Source organism: Patagioenas fasciata, chromosome Z, assembly GCF_037038585.1.
Source record: "Patagioenas fasciata isolate bPatFas1 chromosome Z, bPatFas1.hap1, whole genome shotgun sequence".
Lineage (NCBI taxonomy): Eukaryota > Metazoa > Chordata > Aves > Columbiformes > Columbidae > Patagioenas > Patagioenas fasciata.
Window position 1 is genome coordinate 11725963 of NC_092560.1, and position 23867 is coordinate 11749829.

General features: G+C 40.1%; 1 protein-coding gene across 12 annotated transcripts in view; it reads right to left on the reverse strand.

Annotated features, from left to right (window-relative positions):
• The window catches only part of LPAR1 (lysophosphatidic acid receptor 1), a 75334-nt gene that overhangs the window by 44379 nt on the left and 7088 nt on the right, over positions 1–23867 (reverse strand). For 7 of the 12 annotated variants that reach the window (XR_011736358.1, XM_071801789.1, XM_071801788.1 and 4 more), the window contains exon 1: positions 7005–7169. Coding sequence is in view for 5 of the 12 variants with exons in the window: in XM_071801786.1 (XP_071657887.1) it covers positions 7005–7064 (60 nt within the window). In the remaining 7 variants the exon portion in view is untranslated. Of the gene's footprint in view, positions 1–7004; positions 7174–23867 lie in introns of those variants that run through there. The other 5 variants (XM_071801786.1, XM_071801784.1, XM_071801787.1 and 2 more) reach the window with 1 other exon arrangement.

Sequence of the window (23867 nt, forward strand, 5' to 3'; positions counted from 1 at the left end):
ATTTTTCTCTTTACTGAATTAACCTTGACATACTGCTGTTTTCTTACCCAAAACACAAGAGAGGAGATGAAAAACGATTTATTTGGCAAGAAAGTCTGATGAAGATGACAATTCTGCATACAATGAAATGCCAAGTACAAGCCAGAGACTTCAGTTTTTCAGAAATCATGTAACTTGCATGCAGTCTCCTTGAAGTCTGTGAGTCTCAGAGGAAACTCATTCTATACAGGAGGAACTTTTAACTCTGAAGTAGCTACGTTTGGATCCCCAAACCAGTATTTATCTTTCTCAGTGCTGCCCAGAAAGCCAGAAAATATTTCAGAGGAAATGCAGATTTGGGAATGGTAGACTAGGACTCCAAAACAGCAATCGGTGTCTTAAAACTCTACATTTAGTGCAGAAGTGAATGGAAAAGCAGTAGCACTGCATTCAGTTTAGCTAAGGACTCTGAAGTTTACCAGCATACCAGGAAGGCTAAAGCTGAACAACTTTGGGGAACCACCAACTTCAAAATCCCCAGATAAGGATATCAATTAAGAATACCTTTAAAATAAGCACAAGCAAATGAGTATAGGAATAATTGAATTGGTATGTAAATACTTTCTCAACCCACAAGTGAAAACCCATGGGTTTTATGAAAATAAAGTTGTAACAGATAAGAAATAATTCCAATTTGTAAAAAAAATTTCTCTATTACCTAATGAAAAGCACAAACTACTGTCCAAACTGCAGAACGCAAAAGAAATAAGACCTTTAAAAATAAAGGGGAAAAGATGGTGTTTCCTTTAAAGGTAAGAGTAGAAGTTGAGGAGGCATTTACCCAAAATTTAAGTCAAAAAAATCAAAAAGTCTCAAGGCAAGGGTCCCAATTCATTATAGCCTTATGCCTACTATGCCTGATGTACAGATAAAATTTCATCTGCACAATGGAAGTGTGAAACTCTACCACCAACATACAACAGCTCCTCAAATACCCTTTTCAGAATTGCATCTTCCAAAGTAATTGCTTGACAAACTTAAAGAAAAACTCCAATGTTAAGATGTTCAGTCACAGCAGGCTATTTCTTCACTTCACTAGACTCATTCTACCCTTCACGTAGCTGACAAGACACGAGGAAATGACTCTCTTTGCAAGGGGATCCCTTTAACTCTGATATAACATGATGAAGCATAAAGTTACTTATGGGCCATGGTGCAATAGTGAGCATATTCACTAATTTTTAGCATGTTTTGTAGTAGACCATATTACTACAGAGTCTCGGAGCTAACAAATGTCCCAACTACTGGAAACTGAACTGAGAAGCTCTCTGCATCCTACAGTTTATACCCGAAAAGGGTAACCAAACATATCTATACACTCAGTGTACTGAAGAGATCTAGTCACCAGCAACACTGGAAAAAAAAAAAAAGGCAATTTTACTTCTGCTGAGGAAGGTATAATTCACAAGTGACACAGATCCTGTTGGAAACTATGATTACGACCTCCAGAGATTGACTACAAAACCAAGGAGGGTGTTGACCTCAGTGCTTATTCACTGTTGACTACTACAAAAGCAACTTCAAAAATAGCTTCAGTGGGCTAAAAAAGGAATGGGTGAGAGCAGGATGCCCAGCTAACTCTAAAAATGGTTTATTCTGGAAGATTGCAGTGTCACTAACTATCAGGTCTGAAATACCTCGATTGGGCCCTACAGCTTTTCAGAACAGATAAATCAGGAGCCTTGAAATTCACTGTTGAAACTCAAGCGCATTCATGATGAGCAGTGATGGTCAGGAGCACACTGAGCTGGCCCAACAGGCCCCTAGATGGCCAGGTCTGTAGTTTCAACTACTTGTGCTTCCTACTGCTGCAGAAAGGAGCTGCTGCACACACACGTGGAGCCCCTGTCACTGCAGAATTCTGCAAGCAAAAGGCTACTTAGGAAATTAAGCTAGAAGAACTGGCAAAAAATATCTAAAGAAAGAATGAACTCATTCCTCCAGCAACCTACCCAATAATTCAGGCACTGCTGTATTGCTTCTCCTTTTCCACAGATCCAGCATTTTCAGAAGAGCTGCATCCCCTACCTACACGTTCTGATGAATGATTTCCAGGTAAGGAGGAAATAAAGACTTTGAATCAGGGCATAGTTCCATATCATCACATCCTTCCTTACATTGCTAGGGTGAGTTCCTGCAGGATGCTGTGCAGGATGCTGTGTAGCACAAGACAGATCTTCCCCAAAGACTCCAGCTCAGCAAAGAGCTTTCTGGAGAGAGATGCAGCACACTTTAGAAGCCATCAGGGAGGAAGAAAACGGAGGAAAAAAAGAAAAACCTGCATCTCTGGCATCCCAAGTGTGTTTCCATGCACAATGAATTGCAACATGCATCCTTTGGGCCCAGTTTAGCGCTCAGTGAGCCAAGCTGGGAATTAATTCTTGGCTCCAACAACTAACAGACTGGCCTTTAATGCTGATAAAATGCTGTAGGCTGTCAGGGCTACTTCCATCTCCAGGGCACACCTTCCAACACCAAGCGAACCAGCAAAGTGAACACTTGGGAGAGTTTAGCCTACAAGCAAAATGCTTATTCAAAATTATGTTAATGAGCATAGCAAATTTCATTTTGGGCTGGAAATAGTGTTTTTATTTCCTTTTGGAAATCTCAATCCTGTGTTTACCATGGAAAATACATTTTTTTGCTTGAAATATACAGTTTGGGTTTCTTTTGCTTTGATGGACTGCTTGTGAAATATATAAACAGAATACAGAAAAATCTTTTTCAGGGCTCTGGCAACAACGGGTTCTCTATGAGTAACTTGTTCATACAGTACTGAGCAGCTGCTTATAAGGCAGTGTTGGTCCACTTTGAACAAAACAGAGATGTGTTTTGAATCTCTGGTATAAGAATAGCAATAATCTCTAGCATAAGAGTAAAAAAAAAAACATATTAGTATTTAACTTTACCCTATGATGCCTGTAACTGGGTGGATATATATCCCTAATAAGAAACTGTTTCTTCCAGTCCCACCATTTGCTTTTGTTCACTCATCTACCTTATTAACCACCACCAGATGTTTGTTTTGTTAAAGAGGTTAATTTGTTTACTCACCTAGAAGGGGAGAAAAAAAATCCACACATTTGTTGGCCGCACAAATTTGGGCACCAGATTCAAAATGCAAATCATGTTGGGCTTTGTTGGGGAAAGGGGTGACAACAGCTGTGCCATGCTACAGGAATCTGTTCTCAAGCATCACTATAAAGAGGAAAAAAGCTACTGAAGATGACCATTCTGTGGCAAGGACAATTTAAATCTCTTCAAAACCTAGTTCAAACAAAAAGAAGGGAAAATAGAGAACTATTCAATGGGAGAGAGTGGGAGCAGTGGTTTTTGGCTCTGGTAACTGCACAGCCATGAAAGGCCACTATAATGGAAACTGCTCTAGATTTCTCTTTGGAACAGCTGCAAAGCAGTTGTTTAAATGTACTAATTTACTTCTAGTATTTGGCTGGTAGGATGCACTGCTGGCAAAAGCAAAGAGAGAATGATGAATTTTTGTTGCTTTCTTCTTTTAAGCATTTCTGAAGCACTGTTGGAAGTCCCTGGTTCATTAAGCAACTGGAGCTCAAATAATTTCTTCAAAGCTTTTACTGCAGAATTCATCTCATGCCATTCACAAAGAGAGAAGATACTAATCACTCCACAGAGTACATTAATCAGTTTAGATCACCACTTGTTATGTCTCCTTTTCACAAACAGCAAAGCCCTCTGGGATGCTAAATGCTTCTTACAGATTTATTTAACTTTCTGCTTACTGCATTATTAGACTAATCAGGTTCCTATGGTATAATTTTGCTTATAAATAGCTGAGGTATGAAGTCATCGCATGTAGAACACAATACCCCCAATTTAAAAATATAAAAGTGCTGTTAGATTTTGTTTCTCTCTCTTTAGGAGCAGAATGGCTTATCTAATCTGAAATCACTAGATTCTGCTCTGCAATAAAACCCCATTGCCAAAACCTCAAAGCATATTCTCAAAATTTTTTCATTTCATTGACTTCTTTGACATACTGTGAATGGTGTCCCAGAACTATTTTCTATTACAGATTTCAGCTATGCATAACTAAACTACCATGAAACTTTACTTATCCTTCACATTTAAACACGATCAAAATGCCTTAAATCTGTGTTCTTAATCACCGCTCTGTACCTCTGCTAACAGGATTCTGGGGAGGGAAAGAAGATGGGAGCAGAGAGCTGCAGACAGGTCACTGCACAGGCAGGGTGAAAAGAGACATTACTGTGGAAAATGTAGAGAGTTGCAGAGAGCACCAAAAGCAGTTCCAATATTGACACACCAGCAATAAGAATATTTTAAAACAGTGCCAACAATTTCACACCTGGTATCAAGAAGTGACTTTCAAAAACTTCTCCAAAATGTGAATATTTTTTTTAGCTGACTCAGAAGACTAATCTTGAGAAAGACAGTGTTTGCAATTAAATTAGCAGGAACTCCATTCACTGTGGTGCCACCACGAGCATCTGTAGGATTCAAGTCCCAGCAAAAACCTGTCAGGGTAGGCTTTGGACTGCAAAATGTCCTGCTGAGATCTCCAGGATTCTCCCTTGTGGTAAATAAGGGTCTATTCTTGTTTGCTCTGTGCAGTTAAATGACTGATGACAGGTGGAAGAATATTTATTACTGAGACTATACACACACACATATATATATATATATGCACATATATATATATATATATGCAAGTGTATGAAATAGATAATATTTATTTCTAAGACTAAATTGACCAAATGTGAAGGAAATCAACTATTCTGGCAATGCTAAAGGAAAGTCTAAAGATAATAGATTAAAAAAATATTAAAAGACAGAGTAAGTTTAAAGTAAAGCAGCAAAACACTTCTTTTTGTAACCGAGATGCCATCTAGCTCATGCAGAAGGCATGCAAGGCTATTTCCAAGTTTTAAAAAAAACCATTCCTTAAAACATTACTCTCCAAATGTCTTCTGCAGCACACTACGGACTGCTCAGTCTAAAAGGTAAAATAATGTCCCCCAGAAAAAAGAATATTTTAATATAGTTTTCTAAACTGTATTCAAAATTCATTTGTATGTCAATACAAACATGAAAAGTCCCAGTCTGAAAAGTGCTTTACTTCAATACATCATGTGTCTCACTATGTCTTTGCTCGCTAAAAAAGCTCTTCCTTACCCTCAGAAAAGTACGCATGACTCTTTGGAGCTGTTATTCCTCTACATAGGACTGAAGCATTATATCAACCATCAGATCCACAATGGTTTACTCAAATCTGTGGGAATTCACGAATGCATGTAAAGCTGCCCATATGGATATCAAATTTGAGTCCATTTCTACAACATGAAGTTGAGATAATGACATTTTTCACCATAATCTACCACTTTTTCCTTTGCTTCCTGTTGCCGTTTCCTTTTGGCTCCCAAGTCAAATCTCATTGAAGCACAGTCTCTAAAACTCAAGTGTGGAGGGAGAGCTGTCTGGATTACCGGTCAATGACCAGAATCATTCATTTATCTCTAGTTTTTGGGCTGGCGATCCAAGTCCAGGGCAGGATTTATTCAACAGAAACTGTCTATGGACACAGGACACGTATGTTTATTCACCCATGTATACAACAGAACAGTGACCATGCAGATCATCGAGTCCTTTACAAGTGCTAGCTTTTCTTCCACTCATTGTTGCATCACAGTTGACCTTATTTTCCCTTTGAGAAGGCATCTATCCCAAACAGCAGTCCTTAGATACACAAATTTCTCATACATAAAGATGGGTCTGAAGAGAGAACCTATGGAGACAGGGCTGCAAGTGCCTTTCAGAGCATGTGAGGAGATGGCCTGGGGAAGCCTTTCTCCAGAAAGGGCAAAGAGTCCAGCAGCGGCTGGGATGCAAGCACACAGCATCCACCTCTGCCAGGCATTCTGTCCTGCTGTAAAGATGTTAAATCTTTCTCTGACCATAAGAGGGACAGAGAGTTGAAAAGCAACAAAAATACTTTAAAAATATACTACTTCTCCATTTGAGAGAACACAGGAGGAAGAGGAGCACAAAGAAATTTCTCCAAAGCAGATTTTAGATTGGGGTAATTTCACATCACCACCATGCTTTTTCTAACTTCACAGGGTCCAGGGTTCTCTGAACTACTGCACTTCTCAGTGCATATTCCTAGGAGATGTAGTCTTCTGAGCCAAAGAACCTCCAGCAAACAAACAAAGAAACAAAGAAACAACCCCCCCCCCCCCCCATCTCTAATTTTCGGACATATGCCTTAATCAATCACGGTGCCGTCTTCAGTAAAATACACATCTGTAAATGTTTTAAGTTGCAACAGACCCTTGGGTCTCTATGAAATCAAAGAGACTTTGAAAATGCTTCTCTGAAATGAAATCTTGACTAACATCTCCTTTTCTATCTGCATTGTTTTCTTCACCAGAAAACACAAGTACTTGGTGTTCAGTACATGGAGCTAAATACTTAGGTATTTATAAATATCAAGTCTGAAATGCACACTTTGATTCATGAAAGCAAGATTAGTGTGTTAGTAATTTTAAGTATATTATTAATTTTCTTGCTGGTTTTGGTTTAAAACTTTACCTTTTCTGATAAGAACACTGAACCTGAAACTTTCTGTGGTATTATTCCAACTGAACCACACTATGACCTTCTTCTACTTCGTATTCATTAGGCACAGTAAGCATCAAACCATAGTGCATGGACCACCAACACGGTGTCAATAAAGATCGTATTTTGCCATATATTTTCTTCTACAAAAGGTAGTATAACATACCAGTGTCACATTTCAAAGATTAAGAACATCTCTATCAAATGATAAGTGTATTTAATACAACATTTCAGGAAAAATTCCCTCAACGACTCAGAAGTAAGACAGGAGAAAAAGCTAGGATTCAATGAGGGAATAAGAAAGAGGTTCTGTCAGTTCGGCTGCTGGAGTTTCATCGTGGTCTACTCACCTCAATGATTTCAGGTTGGGACATCATGGAGGACGGCACCAAATCAGTGGGGATATCCATGGCAGTTCAAAGTCCCCCTGCTGTCCTTGCACCCTTCTTCTGCAGCCACAAATCCTTGGTAGGAACACAGGACCACTTCCTCAGATCCTAGTCATGCTGGCATTTGATCCTAGTAGGAAGGAAAAAACAATAGTTGAGAATAACAAGAGAACTGGGTATGCAGTCAACACCCAAGCCCCTTGGCTGCTGCAAAACCAGCCTCTGAGTTTGCACAACCCGACTGGCTTACATGACCATTCTCAACAGATTTGCAGGAAAAGTTTCAAAAGGCACACTGGAATTCAGTCCAGAACAGCAAAACAATTAACTTGACCACGGAAAACAGAATTCACACAAACCGAATACAGCAAGAAGGCTAATGTATGGACTAAATACATATTTGCAAGGAAAGATGGTCACCTACAGAGCATTGGAGTCATGTTAATGTGTGGGGGGGTTGTTTGTATGTTTGTTTGTTGTTGTTTCCCTCCCCCACACACACATCAAGAGAAAAAACAACACCACCAACAAAAAAAAACACAACAGCAACCAACCAACCAACAAAACCCCCTAAACTCCCAAAACATTACAGAAGAGTACTCATAGAATAACTTTCTAGAATTTAGGATACATTTATTTTCTCAGCTTTATTTTACAGTTCAGTGATCACATGAGCTTTTGTGTAAAGAAAAATAACAAACATTATGACATCATTATCTTTGACTTATTATAACCATACTTTTTATTATTTTTTTTTTAATTTATTTTTATTTTCTTCCAGAAAGGCATGGATTAGCTGTAGGTGAATATATTGAATTGACATGTCAAGTCTGATCAGATGACCCAATAGAATGAAATTATTTCCATAACCATCTCCTCTGTCAAGGTTAGATCAGCTTCTGCATGTTTCTATTCTTTCATGCAAAGAAAACCAAACAAAGGGGAGAAAACTGTAAATGTCCAAGAAATTAAGCCCATTTAAAAATTACAGACAAAGACTACTGCAGTTTTTTTCCCCGTTCAGGCAAGAAATACACAACAAAACCCACAAAGCAGCCACAACAGAAAGGATTTGGGAGAGACACCTATTACCTACCACTTCCTATTCTGTAAGTCACAGAGGAAAACTACTCATGCTAAGTGTAGTCAGCATCCAACAAATATAGAAAAAATAACCCCAAACCTAAGTGGTACTTTTCAAACTGAGGCCATGGTGTGGTGATACAGACAATGCTGTAACTTTCCTGGCCTCTGGTTCATTTTTTCACAGGCAACATTTACTTAGCAAGCCAAGAAATAACAGATAAGTGATGTAGGAAAGTTGCACTCCACATGCTTTTCTGAGTCACTTACGTCTTTTTTATTTTTTATTTTTTTTCCTTTTCAAGTTGCTCATTTAAACTCAGCCTTTGCACGCCACTGTGGAAATTATTCCTCCTTCTTAAAAAGCATCATCTTGAAATGCCTGCTCCGCATTTCAACACATCTCTGCATGCCTTACATCACATGTAGCCATCTCATCTTCCAAGCTCTTGGATCACTTTTTCCATCTTTATATAGCTTTCCAGTGACCCCTATTTTTTCCTACTCATTTCTTGCTAGTAACCTTTCATTCTTTCCACTCCTTGCTCCAAAGTTCTACTACTATACTCACAGAGAAGACAGAAAATGGAGATTTAGCATTCCTCCAAGAAAGCCTTCACTGGAAGTCAAAGAAGATACACATCTTTCAGGCTTCCTATTTTCTTTTCAAAAACAGAGTTTTGCCTGTTTTCTGAAATTCACTATTTTTTCCACTGTGCATGGCAGATGATGGAAACTTGAAACTACTGCTTTTTTGACTTAGGGAAGCTTTGCTATTTTACTGAGAGTGATTTCAGTAAAACTCTATCAACAGCCTCAAGATCCTCAATCAGCACTTTTCACCACTGTCTTGTGAGCTGTCACAAATGTAACTTCAATGAGATCTCATAAGACCTTTGTTTCTGTTCTTCTCAAAACACACTTAAGAGCAGCAGTGTCACTTCACCTACAGAAGCTCATTTTTGGTTTATTTCACAATTTATTTTCTTCTCTGAATCCTGAAATGCTGTCACTCTTGGATCACGAAGATGTGGAAAAGATTAGAGATGAAGCAGACTTCAGAGAAGACTAGACGAAAAACAGAGGTATGCTTAGAATCCTGTTTGCCACATATAAAAAAAGGAAAGAAAATGATCGTTTTTACTAGGATGCATCACAGAGCAGAAGACAAAACCTAAGGAAAATTAAAGTCTGTCTGGCCTTTAGCTAGCTCTGGGTACATGTGTAAAAATGTCAGAAAAAGCTTCATCCCATAAAACCCAAAAAATGCAGATGAGAGAAGAAATATGCCTGTATTCATTTCTCACCATCTCCCCAGGAAATAAGAAACACAGGATTAGTGAAAAATTCCCAAGCTTATGACCATTTCACATTTCCCCTTCTGCACCTAGCTACATTTTTGTTGCTTGTATTTGGTGAGGGAAAGGAAAGCTCTTCTGCATATATCTTGCTTCTCAACCTCCTGAGCACCACGTACAAGATGATCAAGACTCTCTGCCAACTGGTTAGGCTCCTAGAAGCATCCCAGCTGAAAATAGGTTGGACTACATGAAAGGACTCTTCCTTCGCTCTCAACCCGCCTCATCTCATTCAGCAATCATGAAGTGCAAAGGGGACAGTGCTCTCACAGCTGTGCAAAAGCAGGTTGGCCCCATCCAAGTGGACAATGGTGGCTCCTCACTTAATACCCGTGTGAGTTCGGGGTGCAGTCCCGTGTTTTTCAAGAACTGGAAATAAAAGGATCCTCGAACTTTGCGAAAGGGCAGTATGACAGAAAATGTAATCTCTCTTAAAAAGAAAGTCTGAAACACAAAAGCAAAGGAGTGGCTTCTTACTAGTGAGATTTTGATGGCTTGCTGCACTACAAAGCATTGAAAAAGTACCCAAATTTTGAAGCAGATTCACACCACATATCATTTCCAAACACTGAAATTGTGGTTGTCGTAGATGAATACTACTCTACATGCTCTCCTCTTTACAGACATCACTGTCTTTACTGAGTACATCTGGGGAACTACAAATGGGGAAACACATTCGATTTGTGTCTAAAATTAGTAAAATGAAGATTATAGAATTTCTTATCCTCTGTGGAGGTGACTTATCTCTAAGAAGTGATATTTCACCATGAACTGCAACATTTAGAAAGTAATTTATGGTAACACATTGAGTTTCTGGTTAACTGAGAGGGAAAAAAAAAAATCAGCTGGTGCTGGGCAGAGTAGTGTACATCTAACATACAGCACAGGAACACATCCTCACCAAAACATAGAAACATAGTGCTCTCTGACATGCTGTGATTAAGCATCATGATTTCTGGATCAGCTGTCTGAGACCACAGAAAAGAGGAACCATGCAGTTTTGTCATTACTTGGGGTAGTTAGGAGAAATGCAATCACATATCACAAACATCCTGAAGGAACTGCTTCCAGAAAATCCACTACAACAACAAAAACTGTTACCCTTAATCCCACTCAGTTTCTTGCACAGTAGAAGTGATCTGCAATTTCAGAGTGATACAGCAATGCCAACAACTTCTGCATCCCTGCATATCTCATCTGGGCCCACAAACACACACTACCTCCACTAGAGTAAGGTTCTGGGACTGAAAGGCAAATTGGGTTTTCACGATCTGTGGCTGTCTCCTGTGTCAGAGAATTTCATGTGCCCTGCATTGTTGCTGTCCTTCAGCTTTTGTTTCCTGCATCCCTATCGGAGCATCTTTTGGTACCACAGCTTGACTTCGCAGACTTCAAGTTTCTCAATAACATGACTTCTAAGATCCTGATCTGGTACGACCCTGAATGTTTTAAATGTGACTTAGCTAAGCAAAGCTACCCTCCCTGCACACGTCTAGTGAAGAGAAGCCTAACTTGCAGTTTCTCAGAGGACAATTTTAAGTCCTAATTGATCCCAGATTAATAGGACCTGTAAACCTGTCATGACAAAAATAACCCCAACATTGACCAACATGTAAAAAAGCAAGAAAGTAAGAAAAAAGATCACACATAATGTCCCACTTCCAGATGCCTCTTCACAGGCATTACAAATTTCATGTAGCATCTGAAGCCTTGCCATCTGAAAGCAATCATTTGGCATCACTCACCTCAGCAGCTTCCTTCACCAACCAGCTACTGCTTGTAAGCGTTAGTTTGTTCAACACACAAATGAAAGCATGACCCCATCACAGCAGCCTTACAAGGCAAAAAAGCAAATGAACATCATCCAAGGAGGATAACAGCAATGATGTGACCTGTCTGTGGCTTCATTTTACCACTTTTTAAAGTGATAGTTGATAACATGAATTTTTAATTACCTACTATGGACTCATGGAAGTGTTTTTCCACTCTCCAATAACCACTTGGTTAATAAAAGAGCAACTAGGGATACACTTTCTAGCATATAAGAAAATAAACATGAAAGGCAGAAAAATTGACTTCAATTTCATGTTGCTAAGAAAAGAGAAGAGGCCTTCCTGTTACTCCTTCCTTTATTATAGTGACTGCTAGGAACTATTGCAAAAATTTGGCTATTTTTTTTTTTTTTTTTTTTTAGAGCATTAGATCTTCTTTCTAGCAGAAACATATTACCTCTTTCGAGTCTTTATATTACCTTAGGTAAACCCTTCACCACCATCGATGTCACTTTGAATAGTAGAAGTACAGACTCAGTTACACAAATGCAATTGACTAGCTTAAAACTGTTCTAAAAAACCTCATTTAATAGCCACTCCTCAAACACTGAAACTTCTCTTGACAGCTGCTTTAAAGCAATTAATAAAAAAATTCTAAAACCCCCACAACGTGTCAACGTGATTTTGGAGGTGAGTAGAGGTACCCACAACTGTGAACAACAATCTCAGCAGACTGGCAATGGGCAAACCACACCACAGAAATACGAATAAAAAGCTCTTAGTCTCCTTGAAACAGCAAGGCAATAAAAACTCTGATGTTAGTACTGACTTCTCTGAAACAGCGTCTTCAGCAAACCTTTGCATAAACACAACACTCCATATTTCTTGCACTGCTGGGTTTACTGCTGGTTAAAATGAGGGGGAAAGCCTTGTAACACCTCCCTGTCCCAGCAGCCTCAGGACTTTCCTCCTCTTTCCTCGCATGGCAATATCTGCAGTTGTGTTTTTAGCAAACGTCTTGTTTTGTATCAGGGACCAGACTGCTGAATCTTGAAGCAAGTTTGGTACATGGTGTACTGCGACAAAGAAACGTGCACAATGAGCTGCGTAAGGCATGTGAAACTTTACTGGATGACCCGCCAAAGCATAAGGACAAGCTGAACTAATTTAAGCAGTTATGATCTCTACAATCCTTATTTCCTTCCAGTTCTGTCCCATCTCTCTCTTCCAGGGTGTGTTCTGCCTGCAAATGAAGATAACCTCCTGTGCCCTGCGTTAACTTGCTCAGCAATTAAAAGAGCTGCAATAAGTCAATAGCTGTGGTTCAGTATTAAGCAAAAGACACAGAAAAGATATAAAAGAGACTTCTAGGCAGATGGTACAGCCCATGGTGTTCCCTTAAAGTTCTCCTGAGCAACAGCAACAAGTCTTTTTCCACTTAATGAAACTCTCTCCCTACCAGCATGAAAGATAATTATCTATTTCTGATGTCACTGACTGGGCTGTACCGCTGGTCATATACATCCTTGTAGAAGGAAGTGGTTGCAACTATTCAGCATGCCTTCAGACCAACTACCAACAAATTGCACAGGTTACACCTGTTATTACAGTGCCCACAACACTACCATCTATTGTCTCAGTGAAGACCAGTTATACAAACGTCTCCCCACAAAGCCTTCCTGTCTGTTGCTGCTAGTCACCACACAGACTGCTTTAAAGAGTTATGGAGCTATAGCATCTCACACATTTGGAAGCTCTCCATGAAAGTGAACAAATTCACCATAAAAATGGATTTGTGAGGTTTTACTGGGAGGTTGTGGAAGTCTGGGAGGGGAGTGCCAGAGGAAAGGGAGAACATCGCTCTGTTCCCTGTGCTGGCTGTACCATCAGCCCCCTGGAAACAGCCTCTGCTAGTAAAGCCAGATACTTCCTGAGTCCACCTTCACTGTCTAGAAGAATAGATTTTACTGGAATTTGGAAAGCTTTAGACACAAGAATAGGAATCTTTACCTTGTAAACACTGAAAAAACACAAACCAAACCAAAACCCAGAGTAAAGCATACCTGACGGTCTACGTGCCTTCCCACTAGCAAGAACGAGCATCACAAAACTTAAAATCACTCCACAGCGTGGCCAGATTTTTCAGTCTGACAGGAAAGACCAATGGCAGCCTGAAGATGCAACAAAACGAAGCTATTCATTCACTTCTGTAGAAGAAATTGAGATCCTCACGGGAAAACAGGTGAATTTTCCATGCTGCTGTTACGCTAGCACATCACATAGGGGCAAACCCCATTTTTCACATGCACCAAGACACACAATAACTACACAGAGTAAACTATGCTTATGTAAATAATACTTCATCCCCAAAACACAGATGTGCCCAAAGTGCAACTGGAAATCAATGCATATCCAAAAAGATTTTTCCAGCAAATCCCTGTCACTTTGGAGAAATGACCTAGTCACTTATTTGCAATAATCAATACTTAACTCAATTTGACATTAAATGTCAGTTCTTCGCAGATGTTGAGAGATGAGACCTTTTCTTATGCAGGCTAAATGGGTTAATCCATCAGCATTAATTTCTATCCAGGTAATTTCTGCCCACAGAACTTCTGTTATTCGTGAAGTAATGCACTATTTGAGCACAAACATTTCCAGAGCAATTATTTTGAAAAAAAAAAAGGGATAATTTTCCAACCTGACACAGTAGATAAACAACAAAGAAGCCATCCAAACAAAATATCATTAAGGCTTAAAAGGGAAGGAATGAGGAAGGGAGGGAGACATGCAACAAGAATAATGCAGTATTTTGAAAGGTTTGTTGTCATCAACAAATGACTTGTTAACAATAAATAAACTGGCAATTGAGCTGGTTGTCCCAAAACCCAGAACGGTTTGGTATTATACTAACCATTCTTTCCTGCCATCACTGTTTTGCTGTACAGCAGCACAATGAGATTTTGTATTATAAAATTCCATCCAACGTGCTGGGGCTCACGTCCCAATGCACGGAGCTGCAGTAGCGCTAGGAGAGCTCCATTTACACAACATTTCATGCGACGGCGAAGGGCTGGCAGCACGGTTACCTGGGACAGCCGCCTGCCTAAGTGCCGAGAGAGAAAAGAGCCTCCAGCAAGACCTCTGGGCAGCAAGTGCCATCCCCACCTGCCATCGGATCTCCAGCCTGCTGCCTAAACACCTCTGGGGAGACCAGGGTAAAGGAACATGAGCACCCAGCAGATTAGATCACAAGAGAGGAGATCCCTCCTCTGGCTGTTAGAAAACATCCTCTTTTTACCTCGTGTGCATCATCTGCTTTCTGTTTTTTTTTTCTTCGACAATCAAAAAAGCAGAAGGATAAAAACGCTTCTGAGTTCAGATCTAACCCAGGCAATGAACATGTCAGTGCAGGTACTTGTCTGCACTACTCCTGCTCCAACTTCAGAGTGACAATGTCCTAAACAATTGTCTTGGAAGTGATTCAGTCTCACAAATATACACCGCAGAATCAGGGATTTTATTATTGCTATGGTCCCACATAAGTAACACATCTGTTTCTGTGTTTGTGTGATGCCTGCTTTGATTGCACTTTGTCAGCCAAAGCAGACATTTCTCACAATATATAACACAACCACCTCTTAGCCACTAAGAACATAAAAAACAGGACAGCAGCACATTTAACTGTGTATCACCTTGCACATCACTTTAGAGAAGCCAGCAACACCTGGCCAGAGCATTCAGTTTTTACATAAGCCAAACCAAACCAAAACAATAACAAACAACACCTTGGGAAATTTAACCTAAACTTGCCCAGCCATCTGAAAGTCATCTTAAAAAAATAAAGTCAGGAGTAACGGAACTAATTTAATGAGATCACATAAAAATGCAGCAGTCTAAAGGCATATTACTAAAGCAAAACCAAAGTAGGTCATATTTTCCACTTTTCCTCTTCCTTCAGCCAACTCACACCTGTATACCCCAATGAGATTTTAAAAAGGTGCTCCAGGGGAGTTTGCAACTTCCTGAAGCTATAAGAGACTTACAGTTTCCAGTGCCTCAGTCTGTGCTTTCAGCAGCACAATACAGCTGTTGGTCTTCCTTAGGTAAGGAAAAAAGATTAAATTTTCAGTGGTAATCCACGGCTAGAAAGAAGATTATTTCAACACAAATTTAAAAACTTGCCCTCTCATTCAGTGGGTCTCTTCCACAACACAATAATCAACAGAGGATCTCACATCTGTCATTTGCATTCACAGAACAGTCTCTGCTTCAAAGAAAATGACATCAGTCAACCTTTTTGAATAGGATCTCTGTGGCTAATCAGGGAAAGATCATTGTTCTGGCCTCAATAATTAATAATATGAGTACTACAAGACTGCTGCTAAATCTTCCCATGACAGAATACAGCCCACAAAGACTTCAGCAGAGATGTGGCAGGTGGAGCCTCCTTACAAGCTAAACAGCTCCATGAACTCTGCAGAGGCAGCGTTGTATGAAACTGTCCCCTCTTCCTCACTGAGAGATTAAGGAGACAATTGGTCACCTTATTCATCTGCCATGCACTGAACAACAACGAAACAGGCAGTCCCTCTGAGAAATCATCTGCTCTCACACGGAGCACAAGGGTCAGGAGAGACATCTTCCCAGTCATCCCATTGGGGCAAGATGAGAGGCCCTGACAGGCCCTCTCCCCCGTGAAAAAACCCCAGAACAACAATCTGACTATATAACAGAAAAACTATCTATTCACAGAATTTTCAGTGCAAAAAGCAGATAGTACACTGTTCTGAAGCATTTTTTCTTGCAGGGAAATCTTTTCCATATGACACTGTACTTTGCCTGCCACCATGCCTCATACCCCTTTTGAGGATGATAAAAGCAGTGTGACCATAGTTATGCACTAAGTTCCATCAAAGGACAGACATTTCAAAAGTCTGTAATTAAACTATGCATGTTTGCCTTTCTCCTTTACCTGCTCTGATGTTCATCCCCAGAAGGGACCTTCAAATGTTTTGCTGTGGCCACTGTGAAGCTTCTTCAGTAAGCAGATTATTCCCCAAATCACAAACCGTTAATTTGTTCTGGAATTATTTTTGTCTTGGGGTTGTGCTTTTTTTGTTTTGTATTGTTTCTGTTTGGTTGGGCTTTTTTTTGTTTGTTTTGCTTCATTTGTTTATTCTGGCAAACCAAGGGTCTGATGCTGTGCCCACAAAGTTCAAATGCATTTTGTTGATGACCTCAATGGCAGGCAAGGAAGGCGGGAGGACTCCCACTTCCCCAAGGATGTGCCACAAGTTCAGCCCTGCTGAAGTCAGACCTGCAATGTGGACCCACACAACTTCCTTTTGTGTGTTACTCATGGCAAAAGGTATTTGAAGAGACGACATTACAGCATTGATGGGAGCAGAACGGATGCTCATTTGGCTCATTGTGACACTTCTTTTCAGGTTAATGGAAATGACCAAGCACATCTTGTGGTAGCAAGATGCTCACTTAAAAGGTCTTTTTGAAGGCACATAAACATCCCATCATGAAAGCAGGAAACTAAACACTGCTGTATCTGATTAAAAATAAAAAAGATTTTTCTTAGCCTTTCTAGTCTTCTGTGTCCAAAACAATTAACTCCTTTCCCTCAGGATATTCTAGGGGATTTTTATGTTTACTATTTGGACTTCTGCAACCAGAATAAAATGCCACATTTTACTAAGAAACAGAAAACACATTTTGAAAGGACAAGCCCATAGTATTTGTCATTGTAACATATTAAATCATGAGTACACTCACCCTAACCCACATCAGTTATAGTACAAATTAGACTCACGTCAGCAGCAGGCTAATCCACAAGGCATGCAGCAGCACACACATTTATCTGCATACTGCTCAGAAGAAATTAAAAAAAAACCATACCTATATATGTATATACATAAAAAGAGGCACTCATAATTTTCTATTCACATATGAACATTTTTGCTAAAAATGCCACCACCATGCTGGCGCCAAATGAATCACATTCATTTTCCCTGTTCAACACAGGATACCTTTTTTTTCTCTCTCTATCTCTGCTATACATTGAGGGACTTGACAGCTTATTTACCATTGGACAAAATTTCGATTTAATTTGTGTAGTTGTCCTTTTTGAGAATCCTTTCTCTACTTCCCTGACCTAGACCAGTTTGCACCATCCAGTGCAAGCCTCTCACTTGCTCAGCCTCCTTTTCTGATTACTTCCATATTGTATCTATTCCACACCCATCTCTTGGGCAGAATTTTCGTGCTCTTTTTAAAATCCAAACTGATACTTCATCTTCTATTGAAGGTTCCACCTCCACTGAAAATCTTCTTCCAAGCTTTGTCTAAAAAGTCCAAAATATTCTGCATAGCTTCCTCAGTTTTCTCATTTTCGTGCACTTCCTCCTTTAAAGCAAACATGTCAGGTTGTCTTCCCATTACCATCCAGAACCTCTAGACTTATTTCAGCTATTATCTATCAGGAATGCAGCTTCTCCTAATGATGTCCGTTAATGCTTGCTTGTTAAGGATTGCTGAGAGATGATGATTGCTTTGCCACTCAGCAAGGCTGGAGAAGTTCTTCCCACTCTCACTTGGGGAAATGAATGAGCACCTGGCTTAGTGAACGGGGTGCTGGCTGGTACATGCATGTTTCTCCAGAGGTATTAGGAGCTTCTTCAACAGGATGATCAGATAAAATAACCAAACACACATATAAAAATTACTTTAAAGCATCTGCACTAACCACAGTACCAGCTTCAAGAAACAACTGCAGCAGCAGCTCCACTGTGTTTTGGTGGTTTGTGCTTTTTGTCATTGTTGTTGTTGTAATGTTTTTTTTGTTTGTTTGTTTGTTTTTGTTTGTTTGTTTGTTTGGTTTTTTTTAATTTGTTTTCTTTTTTGTATGTGTTGTGGTGGTGTGTGGTTCCACCCCCCCCCCCCCCTAGTCAGTGCTGGAACAATAAGATATCCTTGAAAGCTAATTTCTAATTTCTGTTTCAAGTAAAAGCAACGTGAACTAGGAAGACTACAGAGTAATAGTTGATGCCATAATGTAATATCAATATTATCTCACTACTCTAAACTTCAAGAAAGAATCACCAGAAAATTGAGGAAAAACACAGGCTAGCCACTGACCACTGGAAAATAATGCTAATCTGCTCAGGCTTGTGTAAACAAGTCACTACAATGTGGATGGTCTCTCATAACACAACCACAAGGAAGCTGCTGTCATATGACAATGTTTTCATAATCTGCACTTTCATCGTAATGACTTCTAAAGTAAAGTATACTTTTAAAATAAGTCATTTCCAAACAGTTTTTGAAATGCTTTTAAAATGGTTTATTTCTACTGACAGACATTAAATTTGAAGAAGTTAGCTATCAGGGACAAAAGTTCAAAGTCACCATGGATAGCTCATCATTTAAGATGCATCATTAACTGTTGCCAGCATCGTGCGTGCATGTATGTGTGTAAAATAAGCATGTGCATGCTTTTGTCCTCCTCCACTGTAAACAAAAAAACAAGCAAAGAACTGCTCATTAAAATTATTCTGAACACTGGGATTAAAAGACCCTGTTTTCACAACACAGAGCCAAGATGCGAGCATTGCCTCACATTGGTAGTTGACAGAATTTAACCTGTAGTGCATTCTCATCACCATTTTGCTTACTAAACAATATTAAAGAAGACAGTAGTAGGTAAAGTCACTTGTATCAAGGTATAAATAACCATATAAGATATCAACATGCTTGTCTCCAGCTTTCGCTCCTTAGCAGGAAAAGCAGCAAGAACTTATCTTCTCAATAACTTACAAGCAGACATTTAATAGTTATTTCCAAGAAGAAAAAACAAAGTGATACAACTCAACACTTCCATGGATCAGCAGCAGAAGCTCCATTTGCTAACCCTACCTGACATGATCCACCTTTTGTTTAAAACCCAGAAAAGCAGTAGTATGCTGGCATCCTTCTGAAACAAGTTTGTATTTAAACATTCAGGCAACACCCTTTTCACTAGATAAAAAACATCTGAATGATAACAGAATGTCACAATTCTCTAAACAGCTTTGAGGGGGACCAGCATTAAAACAAATACTTCTTTTTCCCCTGCATCCAAAAAACAGATGTTCAATCTTCAGGCAGAATGAACCACCACAAAATACAATAATGTGGAAATGCTGAAGCCAAGGAAGTCCACAATTAAGCATGCCAGACCTCAAACCCCAAATTACAAGTGTACCATCCTAATATAGATCTACATAGACCCTCATCAGTGGTGCACAAACAGCTGTTTAATCATCTGAAACAGAAATTTGCCAACCACCCCCCTCAAAAAAAAAAATACATTAAAGACTGCAAGGCATTAGTTTAACATGGTTCAGGTCAGCACTAATGCAGACACAGTGACTGTTTATCGGCCCCTCAAACTAGAAATAACAGTCATGCTGCTTCAGAAATATTTTTGTAACATCTGAATCAGTTCAACTGACTGTTCTGCAGGCCATTTCTGCAGTGCTGTATTTCACATAGTTAAGCTGAATGAAGTTTGAAAGAATTTAGAATTGACAATAAGAAAGAATTATCTTAATGACAGGGTTTAAATTCCCTATTCTCACGTCAGTGCTTTTTCCCAAGGCTACAAACAAACTTATCTGATGGACAGCAGTGACCCAGAAATCAGATCTTACCTTTGATCTTGCCATGATGGAAGGGGAGCAAACCCAGTAGCTCAAGACAACAAAAATCCTAATGTTGACAAATGAAAGGTAATTACTTCTTGCCCACCACGTGAGTCTCTGGTGTGCTTGGGACAACACACCCAGAATTTATGAGTCCATGCTGTAAAATCATGTCTGGTTACTAGTTTCTTGGCAGAGATCGAAAGGGCTTCCTTATCCCCATAGTCTGCACCACATTCCCCACTGTCTACAGCATCCCCACTCAAACAGGTCGTGTTCTTGAGGAACAACTTTTAGGACTGATGAGGAAGTAACACATTCCCCAAAATATCCCATGAGCAGCAAGAGCTGTCACACATGCTTAGTGGAGAGCTGCAGCAGCATACTGGGCTTTGGCCTCAGGTAGCTCATGCTGATCGTTCCATGAATTCATGATTTATAAATTCAAAGCAGTTCTGAATTATGTCCTGAAAGGAGACAGATAAAGAAAACACCAAGATTTCATCACCTTTCCCTCTGACCCCTCCCTCTCAATTATCGGGTGAGGCTTAATGCAACTGTCTGAATAAGCAGGTAAACATGGAGGATTAGCATGCAGCTCAACTAATTCACTTTGAGAACTGACTTGGATTAACTTGGAGTTGTGTTTAGCAGACAAGCTTTTAGTGCATACAAGAGGTCACATGAATTAAGTAGGCTGTTGTAAATTCGCACCATACTTCAGTGATTACTCAACTTCTCTGACTAGGAACTCAGCGTACACACTGCTCAACAGAAACAACAAATATTTCTATCAGAATACCTAGAAGATACTGAGAATTCAAGAGGAAAATGAAAAGCCAGGAGGCAGAATGCAGTCAATATAAAAACATAACAACAAAAAATCTTCTAACACATACAATGACAGAAAAGTTTATGTTTAAGCACTATCTAGCCTGTCTCAGTATTTTTCAGATACACCTCACTTACACATCTTTTAAAGAGTAAGAAAGGAGAAAAAGCAATCCTATCGGAGAAAAGAGCAACTGAGTAGCGATGGATTATTCTTAAAGAAACAAGAAAAACAAAACTAATTAGTAGTTTGCTTCAAACTCTCTCCTTGGAACGCTGTGCACATTAACATGCGTACAAACATTAAACCCATACACACTTCAAAGCCTCCTCAAGACAGCTTGTAACAAAAGCATAAACCATAAAACATTACTTGGGAACCGCTAAGACTTTTTTTTTAAACTACACAAATAAACTAAGAAGTCCAAGGGATCCAGGCCACAAAAGGAGAACATACTGAAATCCACCCAAAACCCAGATTTTTCACGCATCCCGCAATCATGACCCACCAGCTGCGTCCACAACACCAAAGCTAAAGGCCCATGCAGAGCTCCTCTGACCCCTGACAAAGCCCACTAGGGCATGCTGGGTCTGATTTTCAGTCTCTCCTGCTGCTGAGCAGCCTCTCTTAGGTTGGCCAACCTTATATAATACAAACATGCATCATGGCACACTGGTAGAACTGGCACTGCTTTGGGGGAGATCCAATGCCTTCTCAGTCAGCTGCTGCATAAAACCACCACTGGGTCCCGCAGCAGCCTCCTTCCAAGGATGCTCCACTGAACCAAACAGGCAACACTGCCAGCCCCGAAGAGTAAAGCAATTTAACCGAATCCTCTAAGTTTCCCAGTACAGCTATACTGGCACCCCCCTCTAGTGGAGACGTTGCTTATACCACCAACAGTCCCCACTGCAGGGTCTCGGTGGGGAAGTCCATCAAATCATAAGTGGAATGGGCAGAGGGAGATACTGGGCATGGAATGCCTTCTGGCACAATTACAGGAGGCAGATGCACGGCGGTTTCATGTTCAAGTTTCCTGCTAACTGAGAAACGTCACCTCATCTTGGTAGCTCCAAGGAAAGCCATTATTTTCTCTCCTTCCTTTTCCACATGCCTGCCGATGCCGAAGCACACAGCAGCAGGGTGTGGCTTCAATGCCAAAGACTTTTTTTGCCCACAATTTTGTACCACTCTCCTATAGGAAAAAAGCAACTGTTATGAGAGTCCCTTCACAGAGTCTTCATGGCATACTAAGAAACAATTTAGAGAGGAGAACTGAAAAAGTGGTAAACAAGTCTCTCAACCAAAACTTTGTCATTAAAATCTGAGTTACTGGCTTCTGTTCATAAGAAAGTTCATGGAGGAAATGCTGGGGATGCAAATATGCAGAACCACAGGAGAAGTGTTTGTTCAGGCATATGAGTTTTAAGGCATTTATGCATTCTACAATCATGTAATTCCCTCCTGTCATCGGGTTGTCATCAGCTTGCACATCTCTCCCTCCATTTTTTTCTCTAGGCTGAACCTCTTCTTAGGATGCTTTTGCATGTGTAATGTAAGAAACCCAAAACATGGAACATAAACATACTGTACTTCTTTGAGAACCAGGCACTAAGCTATGGTATTTTTGTCAACCGTTTCCAAAACTGCAATATTTCTAGAATCACTTCAATCACGTGGTAACACCCTGAAGTCTCAGTCAGCTTCCAGTCTTGCTTGCATGGGCTATTTGGAACAGGACACTGAAACTGCTCTGAACAAGAAGCTGAAAGACTAGGGGAGCAAACATGGTGAATTTGGAAAGGTTTTCTCTAGTTTGCAAGGTTTCCACATGGGGAAATGCAGTGCTCTGAGGTGAAGTTCTCATCAGTTCATCCAGAACTTGAGGCGGAGCAAAATGAACCTGATGCGCTGGCAGCCACAAGAGGACAGGTCTCAAAGCCCTTCAAAGAAACCATGCTCAGGGCAGGTCCAAGGGCACCCCGGCTCATGTCCACAGCATTGCTCTCCATGTCTGCCACATTTTGGGAGGGACAGCAATCAAAAGCTAAGACCACTAAACTCAATAGCCATTTGTAATGGTATCTTTCAAGTACAACACATCTCTTTCAAGATGTTATTCTTTGAACACTGGGTACCTATCCAGACATCAATTTTCCTTAAGTTGGTTACTCCACCGCAATATATCAGGAAAACAACCAGTCATTCCTTGACAGGAGGAATGTGGGAGCAGTCACCCTGTTGGAGCACTGGCCTTGTGTCTGCAAGAGCAGAGCAGTAAGTGTGGGGGACATGTGGATAGACACAGCTGAATGTCCCAAACAATCCTTCACCAAAAGCCAAGACTTCACCCCTCAACCAAATCTAAGGATTATAGGGATAGTAACCACATGCTCAAATGCGACTCCTTGCAGGTCCTAGGTGTTACAATGGCAGATAGGAAAACACGCTCTTAGTACCTTGGTTTCCTCCTGACAGACAAGACTGCTCAGGGACATTCTCGGCTTGAACCCAGGGAACATTCAAATTATTCTCCTGTACCAATAATTTGCCAGTCAGACACCTCAGCAGAGCCGTGTACATATTTGCAAAGACATCTTCCAAGCCAATTACATGTAATGCAGTATTAATACAGAACTGACTGTGTGGCAGTCTCCTTTGGGATTTACAGGCTTACTGTCATCAGTCTGAATCTATTCTGGTCTATTGCATATTCCCCTACTAATTTCCCAAATGCTGTTTTACTTCAATAGCTAATTTTATGTGTTCAAAGCTAGCAGACAGCTATAGAAAGGTACTACAAAGATTAATCCTGTAAGCACAACCTGAAGAAAAGAAGCCAAATTGACCCTTTACATCTCACATTACAGCTTCATTTACCATATCAAAGCAACACCTTTCCATTGCAGCTCATCTGAAGGCTCTACCTATCTTGTAAAACTACAGACCAAATCTCTACATGGAATCACTGAAAACATACCTGTCACAATAGGCATGGAAGCAGAAACTACACCAAAATTGCATAAGTTACTTCTACTAGCTGGAATGTCAATGGAAGTGCTCAGAAATGTCTGGATAGAAAAGCA